Consider the following 19,362-nt stretch of genomic DNA (forward strand, 5'->3'; position numbering starts at 1 on the left):
ACACACACATCCGCACGCACACTCTCTTTCTCTCGCTCTCTCTCTCTTCTCCCGAGCCGGACAGCACGCAGCCCCCCCTCCTCCTCCTCCCTCTTCCTCCTCCTCCTCCTCCTCCACCCCCCATCCTGGCCCCGTGCGAGCCCCCCACGGCAGCGCAGGAGCACATCCTCGGCTTCCAGGCGCCGCCGCAGCCCGCTGCGCCACTGGACCCAGCACCTCCGGACTCTGCGGACATCATGGGAGACATGGGGGATCCGCCGAAAAGTAAGACACCCACTCGGGATGCGGGTCCAGGGCTCCAGGGTCCAGGGTCCAGGGTCCAGGGGAGGGGGAATCGAACCAGGGGGTCGATGTCGCGCGGACGGGACCGGCCTGTCCGGGACTAAAACACAGAATGACTCAAGTTTGACTGTTAGCTGCAGACTTTTATTCCTCATGTGCATCCAGACTATTGAAACAGCGTGAAAGTGAATGTTTAGGCCTGAGAACCAACAACCAGAGGAGGAAGAATAACAATAATAATAATAATATTCATGAAAGTGTTCAGCAGTAATACTCGTTCTGAGGCCACTCGTGCGCATCATTAGCGGGTTTTTAAAGTCGCGCAGTGTGTGTGATGTGTGTCCTGCTCGTGCGTGGTCCCACAGAGAAGCGGCTGATCTCTCTGTGCGTGGGCTGCGGGAACCAGATCCACGACCAGTTCATCCTGCGGGTCTCCCCGGACCTGGAGTGGCACGCCGCCTGCCTGAAGTGCGCCGAGTGCAGCCAGTACCTGGACGAGTCGTGCACGTGCTTCGTCCGGGACGGGAAGACGTACTGCAAGCGGGACTACGTGAGGTAGGACGCGGGACGCGGGACGCGGGACCACCACGCGCAGCGGCCCGGGAGGGAGGACTGGAATAAATACTTTTTAAATTTTTTTTTAAAATTATTATTATTTTTTCTTCTACATTTTACAATACTAATAATATTCTGTCTGTCTGGAGTCACGTGATGCTCAGACTGCAGCGGGGTGAATTCATGTATTCATGACTTATGGTCATAATTATTTCTTCTTCTTCGACCTGATGGTCATCGCGTTATGATGACATCATTTACTGAATATCAAGAAAAGAAAATATCATAACGGATTTATTAGTCACGCGATAACAAACAATAATGGAGCTATTTTATATTTTATTATAATTATAATAATAATATTCACAATAATGAAACTGTAAATAACTCCGCTGTTGCACAATTATTCGATAAGGATGTAATGTTATTAAGAGATACATAATAATAATAATATTATTAATGCACATTGTAGAACAATTAACGAGAATAATATCACATATTGTATAATAACAATGAAATAATATTAATTGTGCTATGAAATAAATATTGAATTAACTTCTTCTTAAAACATATTATTTTAATTTTTATTCGTGATATTGTATTTATTATTAATACAACATATTGATAATGTTTTTTTTGTCATGCCATTTTTTGTTGTTATAATTATGTTATAATTAAATGTGTGTGTGAGCTTTCGGCCTGCAGTCAAACTGACGTGTGTGTGTTTGTGTGTGCGTGTGTGTGTGTGTGTGTGTGCGTGTGCGCGTGCAGGTTGTACGGCATCAAGTGCGCAAAGTGCAACATCGGCTTCAGCAAGAACGACTTCGTGATGCGCGCGCGCTCGCAGGTTTACCACATCGAGTGCTTCCGCTGCGTGGCCTGCAGCCGGCAGCTCATCCCGGGGGACGAGTTCGCGCTGCGGGAGGACGGGCTCTTCTGCCGGGCCGACCACGACGTGGTGGAGCGCGCGCGCCTGGGCTCCGGCGGCCCGGGCGGCGGCGGCGGCGGCGGAGACCCGCTGAGCCCGCTGCACCCCGCGCGGCCGCTGCAGATGGCAGGTACACGTCCCGGTGCGGGGCCGCGGGCCGCGAGGCCACGAGCAACACACACACACACACACACACACACACACACACACACACACACACACACACACACACACACACACGCACACACATGAGCCTATGAAGTCAGATAAAGCTTCATGTGGATGTTGATCTGAATAAAAGGATTTTCCGCTCTGCAGTCATTTACTGACAGGTACATTACACTAGAATATATGATCTATATTCACTAAAATATAGATACTATATGGTCTATATTCACTAAAATATAGACACTATATGGTCTATATTCACTAAAATATAGATACTATATGGTCTATATTCACTAAAATATAGATACTATATGGTCTATATTCACTAAAATATAGATACTATATGGTCTATATTCACTAAAATATAGATACTATATGGTCTATATTCACTAAAATATAGATACTATATGATCTATATTCACTAAAATATAGATACTATATAGTCTATATTCACTAAAATATAGATAATATATGGTCTATATTCACTAAAATATAGATAATATATGGTCTATATTTGAGTGTAAATGACGTCATGCTGGTTCCTCCTTTAGGCCTCTGCTTTACTTTATTAGTGTTTTATTATTTTGTAAGCAGCTGGAAAAAAACACGAGTCTATGAAGTCAGATTGGGATAATATATGATATTTATTCATTAAAATATATATGATATATGATCTATATTCATTAAAATATAGATACCATATGATGTTGTTTCTGGTTCCTTCAGGCCTCTTCTATTTTATTTTATTTTCTACTCTTTTTTTGTAACAAGCTGGAAAAAACGCGAGCCTATGAAGTCAGATGTTAACATATGATCTATAATCACTAAAATACAGATAGCATAAGATCTGTAAATGTAATGCATTCACATATTTTTATTTTATTTCATTATTATTTTTAAAGTCCGATCAGGCCGAACCATCACGCGCGTGTTGCTCCTTCTGAGTGAAGAGACGATGCGCGCGCACCCTCCAGAGACTCCACATGTTACTCACGTGCTGTCCGCGTGTATCACCCTGAAACATAGATACTATATAGGATATATCGGATAATAAAGGATCTATATGTGAGTGTAAATGTCACGTGGAAGCAGCTCACAGGTGCAGCTCTGCGCTGCTGCTGCTGCTGCTGCTGCGCTGCTGCTGCTGCGCTGCTGCTGCTGCTGCTGCGCTGCTGCTGCTGCGGCCTGCGGACCAGCAGCTGGAGGACACGAGCAGCAGCAGCAGCGTCTGCTTGCCCTTGAATCGGTGTCTAATCTGACCTCAGATCAGATGAGTCAGCTTCTACAAGTCTGAAGAAGAAAACACGACACGTTTAAGCTGCTGACGTCACGTGACGTCGATGCGTTTGAGTGTTTTCACGAAACCGGAAATCTCCATCACGAGAAAACTAACGTGTGAAAACAAGATAAAAACTATTTATTTATCTGTATCTCTCTCTCTCTCCGTGTGTGTGTGTGTGTGTGTGTGTGTGTGTGTGTGTGTCCTTTCCCCACCAGCAGAGCCCATCTCCGCGCGCCAGCCCGCGCTGCGGCCTCACGTGCACAAGCAGCCGGAGAAGACCACGCGCGTGCGCACGGTGCTGAACGAGAAGCAGCTGCACACGCTGCGGACCTGCTACAACGCCAACCCGCGGCCCGACGCGCTCATGAAGGAGCAGCTGGTGGAGATGACGAGCCTCAGCCCGCGCGTCATCCGCGTCTGGTTCCAGAACAAGCGCTGCAAGGACAAGAAGAGGAGCATCCTGATGAAGCAGCTGCAGCTGCAGCAGCCCAACGACAAGACGGTGAGGACCAGGGAGACCAGGGGGGGGGGGACCAGAGGAGACAAGGAGGAAGGAAAGAGAGACCAGAGGAGACCAGGAGGGAAGAAAGAGAGACCAGAGGAGACAAGGAGGGAAGAAAGAGAGACTAGAGGAGACAAGGAGGGAAGAAAGAGAGACTAGAGGAGACAAGGAGGGAAGAAAGAGAGACCAGAGGAGACCAGGAGGGAAGAAAGAGAGACCAGAGGAGACCAGGAGGGAAGAAAGAGAGACCAGAGGAGACAAGGAGGGAAGAAAGAGAGACTAGAGGAGACAAGGAGGGAAGAAAGAGAGACTAGAGGAGACAAGGAGGGAAGAAAGAGAGACCAGAGGAGACAAGGAGGAAGGAAAGAGAGACCAGAGGAGACAAGGTGGGAGGAAAGAGAGACCAGAGGGAGCAGATAGGGACTAGAGGGGGCAAAGAGAGACCCTACGAGTGCGCTCTCCTTCAGCCGGATCTGTTCATGGGGTCATGACCAACACGCTGGAGGTCATTTCTATTCATAACACCCTCAAAACAAGTAATCACATTACTTTTTATACATCCAAAACGACTTACATTGTTTCCATGTGAAATAAGACACACAGACTTTGAAAAGCAGAGCTGGGTTTCAAACCAGCAACCCTCTGATTGAAGGGCTGACCCTGTAACCACTGACCCACAATAGAAAAGGTAATGACATGTTTGCACCGGAGGCTCCAGAAGGCGTAGAGGCCTCGGGCCTGTTGGAGGCGCTGCATGGTGTAAGGAGGACACACACACACACACACACACACACACACACACACACACACACACACACACACACACACACACATGAATCTCTGTTTACTTGTTTACTTGCTTGTTTATCGATCGTCCTCCTGCTTATTGACTGCTGGATTCATTTCAGACACACACACTTACACACACACACCCCATGTGCAATGCTGGCCCACCTGCTGACCACGACCTTGTTGTTGTTGTTGTTGTTGTTTGCTGCAGAACATCCAGGGCATGACGGGCACCCCCATGGTGGCGGCCAGCCCGGAGCGGCACGACGGCGGCCTGCAGGCCAACTCGGTGGAGGTGCAGAGCTACCAGCCGCCCTGGAAGGTGCTCAGCGACTTCGCGCTGCAGAGCGACATCGACCAGCCGGCCTTCCAGCAGCTGGTGCGTCACCGCTGCTGCTGTTGTTGTTGTTGTTGTTGTTGTTGTTGACATTTATTTATCCAGTTCTATCTGAAGGAAGAATTCATTTAGTTTTTTCCTTCCACATATGCAAGACGTTTGTCTGCTGCTTTCTTAATTATTATTAGTTTCACACGCACACACCTAGCACAAACACCTAGCACACACACACACACACACACACACACACACACACACACACACACACACACACACACACACACACACACACACACACACACACACACACACACAGCAGGATTATTAGCACCAGGTGATTGATTCAACATTTGGAACTGTTTCCTGTAGATGTGGATCAGTATTCTGTCAAGTTGCCACTTCATGATGATGATGATGATGATGATGATGATGGCGTCTCCCTGCAGGTCAGCTTCTCAGAGGGAGGACCGGGCTCCAACTCGACGGGCAGCGAGGTGGCGTCCATGTCGTCTCAGCTTCCTGACACGCCGAACAGCATGGTGTCCAGCCCCATCGAGGCCTAGAGCCGAGGGGGAGGGGGGAGGGGGGGGACTTGAACTGAACCTGCAGACCCCCCCTCCCCCCCTCAGCCCTCCATCATCCCATTCCTCCCTGACTGCACCAATACAACCCCCCCCCCCCCCCCCCCCCTCCCCGTGGTTGTATCTGGACACTGTGAAGACAATCATGGAATTTACCACGCGCAGACACACAACCCGGAAGCGACCCGTCCATCCCGGGAGGGAGGAGGAGGAGGAGGGGGAGGAGGGGGGGGGGGGGGTAACGGGACACGGGACCCCAACGGACGCGTCATCGTGGCGCCTGCTGCTGCACGTGCACACGCCTGGTTACAGTTTGCCAAAAAAGAAGAAAAAAATAAAAACGGAGCAGGGGAAGAACTGGACTCCACCCGGGGAACGGGCCCTCTGACCGGGGAGGAGAGGCCCTCTGACCGGGGAGGAGAGGCCCTCTGACCGGGGAGGAGAGGACCTCTGACCCGGGGAACGGGCCCTCTTACCCGGGAGGAGAGGACCTCTCGCCGGGGAGAGAGGGCCGCGCGTCAGCTGCGCGCTCTGAACTCTGAAAAGAAGAACTGGTGATTTCTTTTCATTTTTTCTTCTTCTCCTCCCTCAAATTCGATTCATGCACTTCATCATCGGACCGACCGGAAGTGGAACAGCTTCTTCTTTTCTCTCCTCCTCTTCTTCATCTTCATCATCACGGACAAAGCGTTGCAACAAGGTATACCTCTCTATCCGCCACGCGCCGCGTGGGACACGCCGCGTGAATCAGTGTCCCGTCCAAGAACTAATTATTATTATTATTATGATTATTATTATTATTATTTGTTTTTTTTCTTTCCCAAAGATGTGTATAATTAATCATAAGTTATAAAAAAAAGAAAACACATAAAAAGCGTTAGCTCCGGAAGAAAAGATGTTCCGTTTGTTCCCGTGCAACAAAAACTATTTATTAATTTATTGTCGACAGCTAATATTTGCCACCTTTTGTGTAACTTTCTTAACTGAAGTAAAAAGGATAAAAAAAAAAAAAGGCTGGAGTTTGGTCTGTGCGTTTCTATCAGCAGTTATTTTGTATTTCAAAATTATTTTGACAAAATAGGAGATTTTATTTCTCTCTCTCTCTCTCTCTCTCTCTCTCTCTCTCTCTCTCTCTCTCTCTCTCTCTCTCTCTCTCTCTCTGTGGATATTCACGCGCGCGGCGGAACATCACATCTATTAGATGCTTGATGGATGTGCTGCGGTTAATTGGGTGTCATGTTGGCGCAGAGGCGGGTCTCGGTTTACCTGCTGCCGCCCGGCGCGCGCTGCGGAGCGGCCTGAAGCGCGCGCCCCACCGGCCCCTCCAGCTGAATACCAACGTGTTATTATCACCTTATTATATTATGTTATCAACACCTTATTATATTACCAACATCTTATTATCACAGTATTATATTATGTTATCACCATGTTATTATTACTACAATATATTATCACCTTATTATACCAACATGTTACTATCACATTATATGAACACATTATATTATGAACACATTATATATATAAATATATAAATATATATATATATATATATATATATATATATATATATATATATATATATATATATATATATATAGATGTTTTGTTTTTTAATTGATGAAATACAATTCTTATTTTTGTGTTGAGAATCTGAAATGTAATATTTCAGATGTTTATTACCTTCAAACTCTTAGAGATAATAAGAACTAAACACAAAACATATATATATACAAACATATATATGTATATAGATACATATATGTATCTACATATAGATATATAGATATATATGTTTATATATATATATATATATATATATATATATACATATATATATATATATATATATTGTGAGTCACAATTATATTATAATTCATTGTGTTTGAGTTGCTTGTAATGAGATCAGCTTTGTCTTTGAACTTTATCTCTAAACTATATATATATATATATATATATATATATATATATATATATATATATATATATATATATATATATATATATATATATATATATATATTGTGTGGTGTGTGTGTGTGTGTGTGTGTGTGTGTGTGTGTGTGTGTGCGACCTGGAATTGAACTCATAGCCAAAGTTGACGATCAGTCTTTTAATTATAGTATAATTATATTAATTAGTTTATAAACAAAATAATTACAGACATGCCACGTGTTGTCTGCAAGCACTAATATTATTACTATGATCATTATTATTATTGTCAATATTGACCATATTTTGTCAATATAACAGTTATTATTAACAAGACTTCAGAGCCGTCGTTGTTTCAATGAATGAGCTCAAACAGAACATTTGATGTTATTGATTATTATTTTAAACGTCTTTTCTTCAGGAAGAGATGAAAGATCTCTTCCTGAATAAGTCAGAAGAAGCAGTTTTCATCCTGATATTAAAACATAAATGTCACCAGACTCAACACCGGCTGCTAAAAATAACTTCACAATTATTGTTTAATTCTTTAAACGTGAGCTGTGTGAATGGAAAGCTGCTCGCATTGCATTCTGGGGCTTTTTAGAAGAAGGAAGAGGTCAGCGAAGGTCAGCGAGCGCTGTGTCTTCTCACCGTCTCGTCCTCTCTGAATGTCTCTCGGTGGTCGCTGTGGCGCATCCCCCGCCGCGCGCCCAGGGAGCGTTGCATTGTGGGTGTTTTCACTGTCGAATGGAAGGATAATTTTTTTTTTTACCAGCGCTAGAGCCGGACTAAAAGAGAACCAGCAGCGACACAATGTGCGGCCTTTTGTCCTCGATAACACAACTTACTGTGTGGAATTGACACATACACACACGCACACACACACGCACACACACACACACACACACACACACACACACACACACTTTCATTTGTAGGTCGACATTACAACAGCGGCGTTTTCTTTTTCCATTTTTTTGTTTTGTTGAAACCGCAGTCCGAAGCTAACGCCGTGGCTCCGCCTCCTCGTTTTGCAATATTCCACCTGCAAAGGCCGACAACCAATCACAGGCCGAGGAGTCTCTGACGTGTTGGAGTCTGAGAGTTTTGATCGGGGAATTCACGATCTTCGACAACCCTCGACTCTGATTGGTCGTTTTTACTTTTTTGGGGGCGTGTTGGAAACGAGGATCCTGGTTGTCTCCACGGATCTCGTGTACTACTTTTCAGGATATTGTGACATTTTGAAGAAATCAATTTTTTTTGTTCTAAAGGGGCCGATCACACAGGACGCGACGCTAGCAATGTCAAAAACGCGTCGCTAGCAAAACGGTCGCTAGCGAAAACGGTCGCTAGCAAAAACACGTCGCTAGCAAAGACATTGATTTCCTATGTTACGCCTTTCACGCAGGCCTTTTAAATGCCGCGCTTTGCGTTCTTCTCGTGGTGTTTTAGGCGCGCATGACAGTTAAAATATCCTCAATTATATTATTCTCAATATTCTCGCAGACGACAGCTGTTTTTTTACCCGGCGTGTGTTGGACAAGGTGTTTTTTGAAGCGGCTGCGCTTTTAAAAGTCGCGTCCGGTGTGATCGGCCGCTGAGTTTCTACCCGGAGACTCGTGCGTTTACTAAAAACACTCTTTGTCGCGAAATCGTCACGAAATGCAACCTAATGGTTTCTTGGACACGATTGTCTGTATTCTTTCCGTGTCACTCGGAACCAACAGTACGCTCCAAAACAGAAGTCAGGTTCATGAAACACAACATGGGTTGTGCTTAAAACAACTAAGTGCAGTTTGGTTTAGAGCACCAACAGCACTTAGCGCGGTCGCGTGGCGTCAAAGCACCGGCCTCTTGGTTAAAGATCCTTCAATTGTTGGAAGCACCTCCTGCTTTCCTCACGTGGACTTCATCAATATCTGATAACTCGTTGTATCGTCTCGTAGACGTTTTTAAATGACCTTCCATTGCCGTTCTTTTGTCGCTACTGGCCTGATTTACCTTTTTTTTTGGAGTACAAGTTCTATCAGTTTTGGTTTGAGGACCACGCGACCGACCCTGGAGCAGCCGCGCAACGATTCGCAACCGTCGGACGACATCAGTCGACAACACTTTTTTTTGAGTGAGCGCAAAACAATCGATGCGCAAAGACGAGATTTTGAAGCCGGCGAGGAACAAAAAGCTTTATCTCGTGTGAGTGCTGCCTCTGGCATTTTCGCTGCATTGAAGGGAAATACCACACACTGATATTTCCATGTCTCGCCATCCGGAGAGATGTAGTTATGATGGGGGGTGAGGGAGAGGGGGGGGGGGGGTCACAGGCTATCCACAAATGCACTGTAATTTAGGTGTCAAGAATCACTGTATTTTACACTTTCTGTCGTGGGCTCAGAGCCGGTCAACAGCGGCAGTGCGACTGTGCTTTTCTTGTCCGTTTGCTTCTCGGTTTGCACTCTCCGACCCGGTGAGATCATCTACATACAGGGATGCGTTTGAACCCCAGTAAAGCGATCACTTCCATCGTCTTGTTCCTAGCAGCAGCTGTCATCCAGCATCCCATGTGCCGTCTTATATAGTTACACTGCAAAAATTTAAATCTAAGTAAGATGAAATATCTTAAATCAAGGCATTAAACGCTTGTTTTTTGATTGGCAAGATATTTCTTCTTATCAGGCAGTTTTTATTTTAGAGCATTTCACTTGTTTCAAGAAGTCTTGGCAAGTCAAATTTTCCTGTTCTGTTGGCAGATACTTTGTCTTATTTCAAGTAATATTTCCCTCATTTTATTACATTTTTTTCTTGTTTTTGGAAGCTGTACTTTTGCAGTGTAAGATTTGATTCATGTTGAGACTCAAAATCTCAAGTCAAGGTAGGGTACGGGAAATATCATTCGTCTGAGTGTAAGAGACATACTTTCTTCAGGTTAGCAAATTTCTTCCATTGTCATATAGGACATGTCTTTCTTTTATGCTGTGTTCACAGCAAAAGCGTTGTAAAATATTCGACAATGCGCTTCATTTGCACCGGAAAGGGGGCGTGGCTTATCTTTGTAAAAACAGTTACCATTTACGCCATTCCACCATGGAAATAACCGCTAGTTCTGCTTTATTACTTGCTGTGGAAGTCCCGCAAATGTCGAAACATCACACTCCATCGTGTCTGAATCAGCAATGATGGCGGTGATGAGGGGCGGAGCTTTTGGGGCGAATCAGCATGAGGCAAAGCCAACGCACGGACGCGATTGGTTGCGAACAATGCAAATGTTCCTGGAGCTGTGAGCGACTACGGATGACGCTGTGAACCCAGACAGCGAGGCGTCCGATGGTTCAACGTTTGTCACAACAAGTATGAAGCAGGCTGAGCGGTTATTTCCATGGTGTACGGCGGAAACGGTGGCTGTTTTTATGAAGATAAGCCACGCCCCCTTTTCGCCGCGAAAAAGCAGAAAAGCAAATGAAGTCGAGCGAGTAAACTCGCCCGAAAAAGCGCCGCGATGTGAACGTAGCATACGAACTACAGGGTGGTCCTTTTACTTGTATTGAGCCTGCATGTGACTGCTAGGCACTGCAGAAACCCAAACGTATGTGCGCAAGTGTGGAGAAAGTACGTTATTTATGATATTTCTGTGGTAAATAAAGTGCCATTGCGTCGTTACCAAAGGTACTTTCTTGTTGCACGGTGACGCAGTGCATGATTGTCATCTAGTTTCACCCCACCAGAGTTAAATAATCACAGTGCCACATAATACAAGCCTTTTGTTGTTGTATACATAGCTTATCAATAGTTTAATGGGGGATTGGACCAGTTGTAATAGTCATAATTAGGTGAAGAGAAAGTAATGGCCGCCTGTATGGTGGGTCCACATGAGACCGCGGTGGGCTTTAGAAAGCGGTCGGCAGCGCTGTGAAACAGCGGTTCAAATTCACACCAGCTGAAAAAGAAAATGTAGAAAAGTGCCATGATTAGATTAAAGTACACAGGCATTACATCATCATCATTTAAACTGCGTGTCATGAGGTAGTCGCGTTGGCTGAGCTCGTGGAGGCGTCGCAGAGGGAGGCCGGCTCTTTCTCCTCCGGCGGTGCCTCTCCTCTGTTGTGTTGGACGGGGATCCCGGCAGGGGAAGCTCAGCACCAGGACAAAGAGTCCTGATAACAACCCCGACAGGTTTGTCTGGCTCCGGGGCTGTAGCCGGACGGAACAAAAGCGGCACTGTACCTCGAGGCAGGCCGAGGGGAAACAATCGCCGGCCTCTGGATGAGACCGCATTGAATCGGGGATGGGAAACGAGCGAGGGGACCGAACCCTCCCAGAGATCTGGCGCCTTTGGACTTCCAAAGACTCCCTGCAGGTTAGCGGTGGGACGTCTGAGACGGAGTCCTGTCACACGTTGTTCAGAGGTGAGTCTGTTCTACTTACCTGCCTCGTGCAAATCAAGATCGCATGCTCGCCAATGGTCGCACCAGGAGGCGCGACGTGAACCAAAGTGTTTCTTTTAGCACCAAACCACTCACAGACACATTTAACCGTAACCGTCCTCAGTCCTCCCTGGTCCACCCGCATTTCTAAAACCTCGTCATACAGCACACGTCAAAGCTCCTGAACATTTCAATATCCCAGCGTGCCCGAATCAGACACTGTTTTGGCATAAAATAAGTAATTTTTCAATGTTTTTAACCAAACGACACAGTTCTTTGATGGAAACTCCTTCCTTACAGGCCTTATTGTGATTATTGTTTCAGATTATGATTCTTTAGGTCCTAATCTTTCCAAAAAAGGTGCCTTATTAGCATGTGGGCTGTTGTTAAGGGTCTGATCCACACAGCTTGAAAAACTCTGGAATCGCTTTTTTTGGTCGTCAGGTCTTGAATTCATTGGTGTAAAAGTGGAGACTCAAGTCTTTACACTTGTTGCAGGATGAATAAAACACACACTAATCACCACACAAAAAGAATACATATTTTGCGTAACTCACTAATTTGCTTTACCCACGTGTTATTTTATGAAAGAGAGCCCAAAATGTCCCTTTTAGATCAATCAGCCTACAAGGAAGCAGAGTGCATTATGGGAATAATTCCGACGAGCACATGAACAAATATGTAATATAATGATTTAGTTTGTTGACACAATGCTGTATTATATATATATATATATATATATATATATATATATATATATATATATATATATATATATATATATATAATTATTATATATATACTATAATATATATATTATTATATATATATAATTATTATGTATATAATAATAATATTATATATATATAATTATTATATATACTATAATATATATATATATTATTATATATATAATTATTATGTATATAATAATAATATATATATATATATAATTATATATACTATAATATATATATATATATATATATATTATATATATATATAATTATTATGTATATATTAATAATATTATATATATATATATATATATATATATATATATATATATATATATATATATATATATATATATATATGACAGTAAGGTTGTTTAATGTCAGCATTTATACATCAACAGCCGCTGCTCGTTCATTAGCATGCTATGTTTCTTTTAGCGCGGCCACCGTCTGCATCAGACCAACTCATCTGTTCCGGGCGCGGCTCGCCGTCTCTTCAATGTTTTTTATTGAGGGTTTTATCTCGGGGCCGACGTGCTCGGGCTGCTTAATAATAAAGCAATTCAGTCATATTTACCAGCAGTAACCAGATGCTGCTGGACTGAGTGCATGCGCAGCGCCGCAGATAGCATCTCAGAAACCAGGGCAACACAAATCCAGGGTGGTCTGCTGAGGCTCCAGAGACCCAACAGCCTCCTGACATGTCACACGGTGGACACCGGGTCTTCAACCCTGGAAGACTAACGCCAAAAATAATAACACCGTCGCTAACGTCGGGTATATTTCACCCGATATAATGTAGAATACAAGAGTACAAGACAAGTGGAAGCACTCTTCTTTTATTTCACCCTGGAGAACGTCTCATGAAACAAAACACAGGTATCATGAGGGGACCCTGAAAAAAGGCTCAAAATCAGGAGAAAAATTGAGAATTATCAATAAAATATGATTAAAAAAATACATAATGAAGCTATGAACTTGTTATTTTATCCACATGTTCCTTTCAATTAAACACGCCTACCTATAATAAGACACGCCCACCTTTAATAAGACACGCCCACCAGAATGAAGTGGGTTAGTTTGTGGAGGTTCTTCTGCAGAAGGTGAACATTTCGATTTGGGTATTTATAATAATTAGAGCTATAAATAGCATGTGCAATCACATCATCATTATTAACATAATCAATGTGAATTGAAGCATCCGCGTTGTGTTTATTTATTTTAAATGAGCCTTGATGCTTTTAAATGGATGTAAATGTTTTATTTGAACACATCAAACATCAAAGAGATTTTAATCTACGATGTTATGAAAATAACTAGAATGAAAGAAAACACATTCACCACGAACATGTGGCGCTCAAAATGTGTTATTGTGCTCGAGGGTACACACACACACACCACACACACACACACACACACACATACTGTCCTGGCTCCTATTTTTAAACGATGCACAAACTCAAAAACATGAACTGGTGTTTAATAGAAAGTTAAGCGATCCTCTGCAGGTAACAATGGCATTTTATCATTATCATTTCATCATTTCATTATTTCATTATTTCATCATTTCATTATTTCATCATTTCATACATCCACCTGTGGGATCTGAACTCAGGATACGAGTCTTTCTAGAGTTTATGCAAATGCTTTATACTGTAAAAGATCACAGGACCGAGAATAGTGTGTAATAGTGTGTAATAGTGTGTAATAGTGTATTGATCCGCTGCTGAAAATAGTCCCCCGACAAATGCACCAGTGATGTGAACTTCAGGAACCAGCAGGCCTGATCTCTGTGAAGTGTTTTGAGCTTCAGGCTGCAGCGTCGTGACGGGCCGGAGCGCCTCATGTTCTCACGGAGAAGACGACGAAACAACCAGGCGACCCGTTGGAAACGCTTTGGAAACACCCGATTCTCCTCTGACCCCGTTGGCCGATGTCCACAGCAGATAGCGCGTATTAAAAATTAATCAGAGGTGCACCTTAATCATTATCTTAAGGGAGCCGGCGGGCCGAGACCGCCATGCATTAATGCTCTCGCAGCCGGTGGGCGTGTCCGTTATAGCCGAGCGGCGACGGACTCCAGCGGGACGGACGGGTTCGCGTCTTCGCACGGCGTCCATTGAAGTCCTCGGCCAGCTCTTATTTCAGATGCAGATATGATTAAGGACAGTCAGAGTTACACGGCGGACAGTCGTCCCCGTTGATCAATTAATTATTTTCTTTAACAGCAGACCGTCTTCTAACCTTACCGCCGAGTTCACACGAGGCCCAAAGACCGACCTCTTCCTCGAGGTTGAGGAGCCTCACCTTCACACCGGGACCACGCGTTAAAGCTCGACGTTCCTTCTATTTTAAAATGTTCTTTATATATATGAACAGTTAAATTACATACTGTGAAACTTGCCCACGTTGATTACTGACATTTGTTTCTGAAATGCCATGTTTAAATATGCAAATGAGGCCTTATCGAATGGCAACTTTTGGGTCAATATAGCAGAAAAATCTAACAGACAAAAAAGTGGATGAAAAGTATTTTTTTCCAGCAAAATAACTTTAATAGAAACACAAAATGAAAAGCAGAACAAGTCACAACACAACATGTAGATTTTGCAAGGTAAAAAAAAAAGAAACATACGTTGATTATGAACGTGTTTCTAATGTAATTTTAGCTTTGGGCGACGTCATTCTGAGGAGACCGGGTCGCTCTGCGGCGGCACGAGGCCGTTTGCTTCTCTACATCAGACTGATTCACACGAGGACGGAGCGCCGCCGCCCGCCGCTCGCCGCCCGCCGCCCGCCGCCCGCCGCCCGCCGCTCGCCGTCCTCGTGTGAATGTGCAAAAAGCTCGGCGGAGTGGCAGCGGCTGCAAAAGCAATCGCGGCACGGCGAGCTTTAAAGCACTCCAGAGCGGCACGCCGTCTGCTAACCTTCATCCTCTGCCGCTATCATAGCAGCTCTCTCCGGGTGAAAACGATAACGCACTTGGCTTTAAAGCACTCAGACGGGCACAACACCTGAGAGTTCTGACCTTCCTTGTTTTGATGGGTTGGATTCGTGCGCTCAGGGCCGCCGCTGAAATTGGCACAACAACGCTGGAAACCAAAACAAGCTTGACTGGGAAAGAAAAAAAAAATCATTGAAAAGGCTCTCACCTGGTATGCATATCGCACCGGGGGGATGGATTCCCGCCCCGCTTCATGTGAGGCGGCTCCGGACGGCGCTTTTCTTTTCAGGCGACGCCGCGTTTTGTTTCAGGAAACAAAAATGTGCGAGTTAAATGTTGAGAGGCAAAAAAACACACAGTTTTACTGCACAAATTAACACCCAGTTACACAACTACCTGACAAAGACAAGAGAAAAATGGAGTTTTAATCATTTACACACACACACACACACACACACACACACACACACACACACACACACACACACACACATATGTATATACATTTTCATTACATTTTTCTGAATGTATAGTTTTGGAGAAAAACTATACGTTTCTCTGACAGCAGTATTTTCTGAAGCCTTTGTTGGGGACTATTTTCAGCGGCGGACTAATCCACATTTTGTGCATTAGTGTTAGGAAACAACCCAAAGCTCCTCGTCATGAAATCAAGAATAAGCAGCATGGTGATGTATCAGATAAATTATATTACGATACACAGAAATACTCGTTCATATTCACCGTTGTTACTGGGATTTGTAAAAAATCAAACACGCACACCTCGTCATTTATCTCAACATTTTAAATATGACAGTGCAGCATTTTAACCATGTTTTTCTAAATGTATCCGGTGTTTAAAGGTCTAAAGAATTCAAAATGTATTCCTGTGGCTTTACGTGACACAACTGACATGACATGACAACGCGATGGCGGAGTGGAACGTCCCCAAAGTGCACGAGGAGGGCGAGTCAGCGCTAGCTGTTAGCACCCAGTGCTGCGTGGCTAAATAACGAGCTAACGTGGGCGTCGCATTGAGTTACATTACGGTGCGTTCAAGCTCCATTCAGTCAAAAAAAAGAAGGGAAAGAAGAGTTTCTTTGGCGAGAAACCTAATTTAAAATAATGTTTGAAAAATGTATTTCCTCAGCGACATGAAACCGACATTAGAGACGGATTCATGAGCCGTTTAATCGCTTTAAGCCCGTTAAAATACAGCATGAAAACTACTAATGCCAAGATCGTCTGTTACCAAATACACACCCGCTCTCTGCACAAAGTCTTTAAAGTGAAACTGCTCCAGCGCCACAAGGCTGATCATTATTTCTGACTCGGTCAGAAAAAAACTGAAGTGAAGGCATCAATGACAGAATTATGACAAGTGAAGACTTTTGACAAAGCTTTCAGAAAAAGGAGTGCTTTGCATTATGTTCCCCACCGGGAGGAACGGCGGTCAATGGAGGACCTCATTGGATGATTGTAGGGATGAGGCCAAGGCTCTTGGAGAGCCACTTCCCTTTCGGGGCCCTTGAGTCGGATGCAAGCTCCTGCTCTTGAGCGATGAATGGCGCTCCTCGACTGGCGGGGGTCCGTAATGAGCCTTTCGCAGCCATGACAACCGGAGTCTGCAAATATTATATTATTGCAGCTTTGGAGTTTTATTGAACTGAAGGAAACGACCGGTCTTTCAGCGCCATGTGTGTGAGCAAAGGCTTTGTTTCTGTTCTGTGGCCCCACTTGTGCTGGGTGGTGGTGGTGGTGGTGGTGGTGGTGGTGGTGGTGGTGAGAGGTGGTGGTGGTGGTGGTGAGTGGTGGTGGGTTGGTAGTGGGTGGTGGTGGTGGTGGAAGGTGATGGGTTGGTGGGTGGCAGTGTTGGCTGGTGTTGGTGGGTGGTGGTGGTGGTGGATAGTGACTGGTGCTGGTGGGTGGGTGGTATCGGTTGTGGCAGTGGTGTTGATGAGTGCTGGGTGGTGGTTGTTGGGTTGGTGGTGGCTGGGTGGCGGTGGTGGTGGGTGGGTGGTTTCGGTTGTGGTGTATGGTGATGGGTTGGTGGGTGGTGTTTGTGGAAAGTATCGGTTGTGGCAGTGGTGTTGGTGGGTGGTAGTGGATAGTGGTTGATGTTGGTGGGTGGTGAGTGGTGGTGGGTGGTGGTTGTTGGGTTGGTGGTGGTGGGTGTTGGTGGAAGGTGATGGGTTGGTGGGTGGCGGTGTTGGCTGGTGTTGGTAGGTGGGTGGTGGTGGTGAGTGGTGTTGGGTGGTGGGTGTTGGCTTGGTGGTGGGTGGCGGTGGTGGTGGGTTGGTGTTGGTAGGTGGGTGGTGGTGGTGAGTGGTGTTGGGTGGTGGGTGGCGGGTTGGTGGTGGTGGGTGGCGGTGGTGAGTGGTGTTGGTGGAAGGTGATGGGTTGGTGCGTGGCAGTGTGGATGGTATCGGTTGTGGCAGTGGTGTTGGTGGGTGGTAGTGGATGGTGGTTGATGGTGGGTGGTGGTGGGTGGTGGTGGATGGTGGTTGATGGTGGGTGGTGGTGGGTGGTGGTGGATGGTGGTTGATGGTGGGTGGTGGTGGGTGGTGGTGCCTGTTTGTCAAAGGCCTGCTCTCCTCCTGCATCCTGACATCACATGGATCAGTAATGATCCTAAAAGCCGCAATTAAGCTGACTGTTGCTTCTGGGAAGCGCCGGCTGCCGGCACTCTGCTGCACCTATTATTCCCAGTGGGAATACTCCTCAGAGAACAGCATTTTCTCTCTCTCTCTCTCCCTCTCTCTCTCTCTCTTTCCCTCCCTCCCTCTCTCTCTCTTTCCCTCCCTCTCTCTCTTTCCCTCCCTCCCTCTCTCTCTCGCTCCCTCTCTCTCTCTCTCTCTTTCCCTCCCTCCCTCTCTCTCTCTTTCCCTCCCTCCCTCTCTCTCTCTCTCTTTCCCTCCCTCTCTCCCTCCCTCCCCCACAACAGGCTCACATAACTTACATTTATCCTGTACTATAGTACAATGTACTAGTCTCCTGTACGAGCATAGAATAACTACATTGTGCTCGTACAGGAGACTAGTACAATGTCTCCTGTACTAGTACAATGTAGAGTGTCTACATTGTACTAGTCTCCTGTACGAGTACAGTGTATTTATTCTACATTGTACTAGTACAAACAAACCAGCATCCCTCTTGTTAACCAGCTGGTTTCTGAGTGATTCTCCTCTTCGGCCACTAAACATCTCTGGAGTGTCACTGAATCCGGCGTGTAAGTGTCATAACCGCTTGTGCAACACCGTAATCAAGTGATACGCAGCCCAGAGGAGTCGATACCGTTTAGAAAGATGCATTATGGGAGATAAACAAGGGAGAACTGAGGCCTATTGATTGGTTATTGGCTACGGTGATGTCTGCATCATAGGACGTAGTGGAACCACAGTGTGTGTGTGTGTGTGTGTGTGTGTGTGTGTGTGTGTAGGGGGAGGGCAGAGATGTACAGTAAAACAGCAGGTGGGCAAATCTATCAAAGACCCTTTTGGCAAACAGACAAAAAGGGGGGAAAAAATCATTTTAATTAGCTGAGTGAATGCGATGTGCTGGATGCGAGGCGGCCGGGCTCGCTGCCCCGCAACATTAAAATTGGTCTAATTTTCTGTGCGGAAAAAGTCCCATCCGAGCGCCGCCCCGGCCGCAGTCAATCATGTTAAAAGCCGCGGGTGCTTAATTTGATTTACCAATATAAAATGCAAATGAGGTGATGAAGTGGAGTGGGAGCCAGGAGGAGGAGGCTCTTTTAAGCCATCAAGTTAAATGGGAACAGACAGCGGACCCGGCAACGTAAAGAATGTTTTAGCATACCCGTTTGATTAGCGCCACAGAAACTTAATTAGCATGCCTAATTGCTTGACAAATTGCTCCGCATTTGGAAGAAAATAAAGGAGCAGAA

At 45.2% G+C, this 19,362-nt stretch overlaps 2 protein-coding genes across 2 annotated transcripts; one reads left to right on the plus strand and one right to left on the minus strand.

The window, feature by feature from the left end:
• The first annotated feature begins 236 nt into the window (after positions 1–236).
• On the plus strand, positions 237–5,406 carry isl1a (ISL LIM homeobox 1a). Its single transcript, XM_068596286.1, has 6 exons — positions 237–264; positions 648–837; positions 1,609–1,895; positions 3,431–3,717; positions 4,718–4,885; positions 5,290–5,406. Exons 1-6 carry the CDS (start codon positions 237–239, stop codon positions 5,404–5,406), a joined length of 1,077 nt encoding a protein of 358 aa, XP_068452387.1.
• An 11,707-nt stretch (positions 5,407–17,113) lies between these two features.
• On the minus strand, positions 17,114–18,058 carry LOC137799413 (uncharacterized). The gene has a single exon (XM_068596203.1). The coding sequence runs from the start codon at positions 18,056–18,058 to the stop codon at positions 17,114–17,116; it is 945 nt and encodes a 314-aa protein (XP_068452304.1).
• Positions 18,059–19,362: the final 1,304 nt, after the last annotated feature.

Source organism: Clinocottus analis, unplaced genomic scaffold, assembly GCF_023055335.1.
Source record: "Clinocottus analis isolate CAN_PGR_092001 unplaced genomic scaffold, fCliAna1.0.p SCAF_35, whole genome shotgun sequence".
Classification (NCBI taxonomy): domain Eukaryota; kingdom Metazoa; phylum Chordata; class Actinopteri; order Perciformes; family Cottidae; genus Clinocottus; species Clinocottus analis.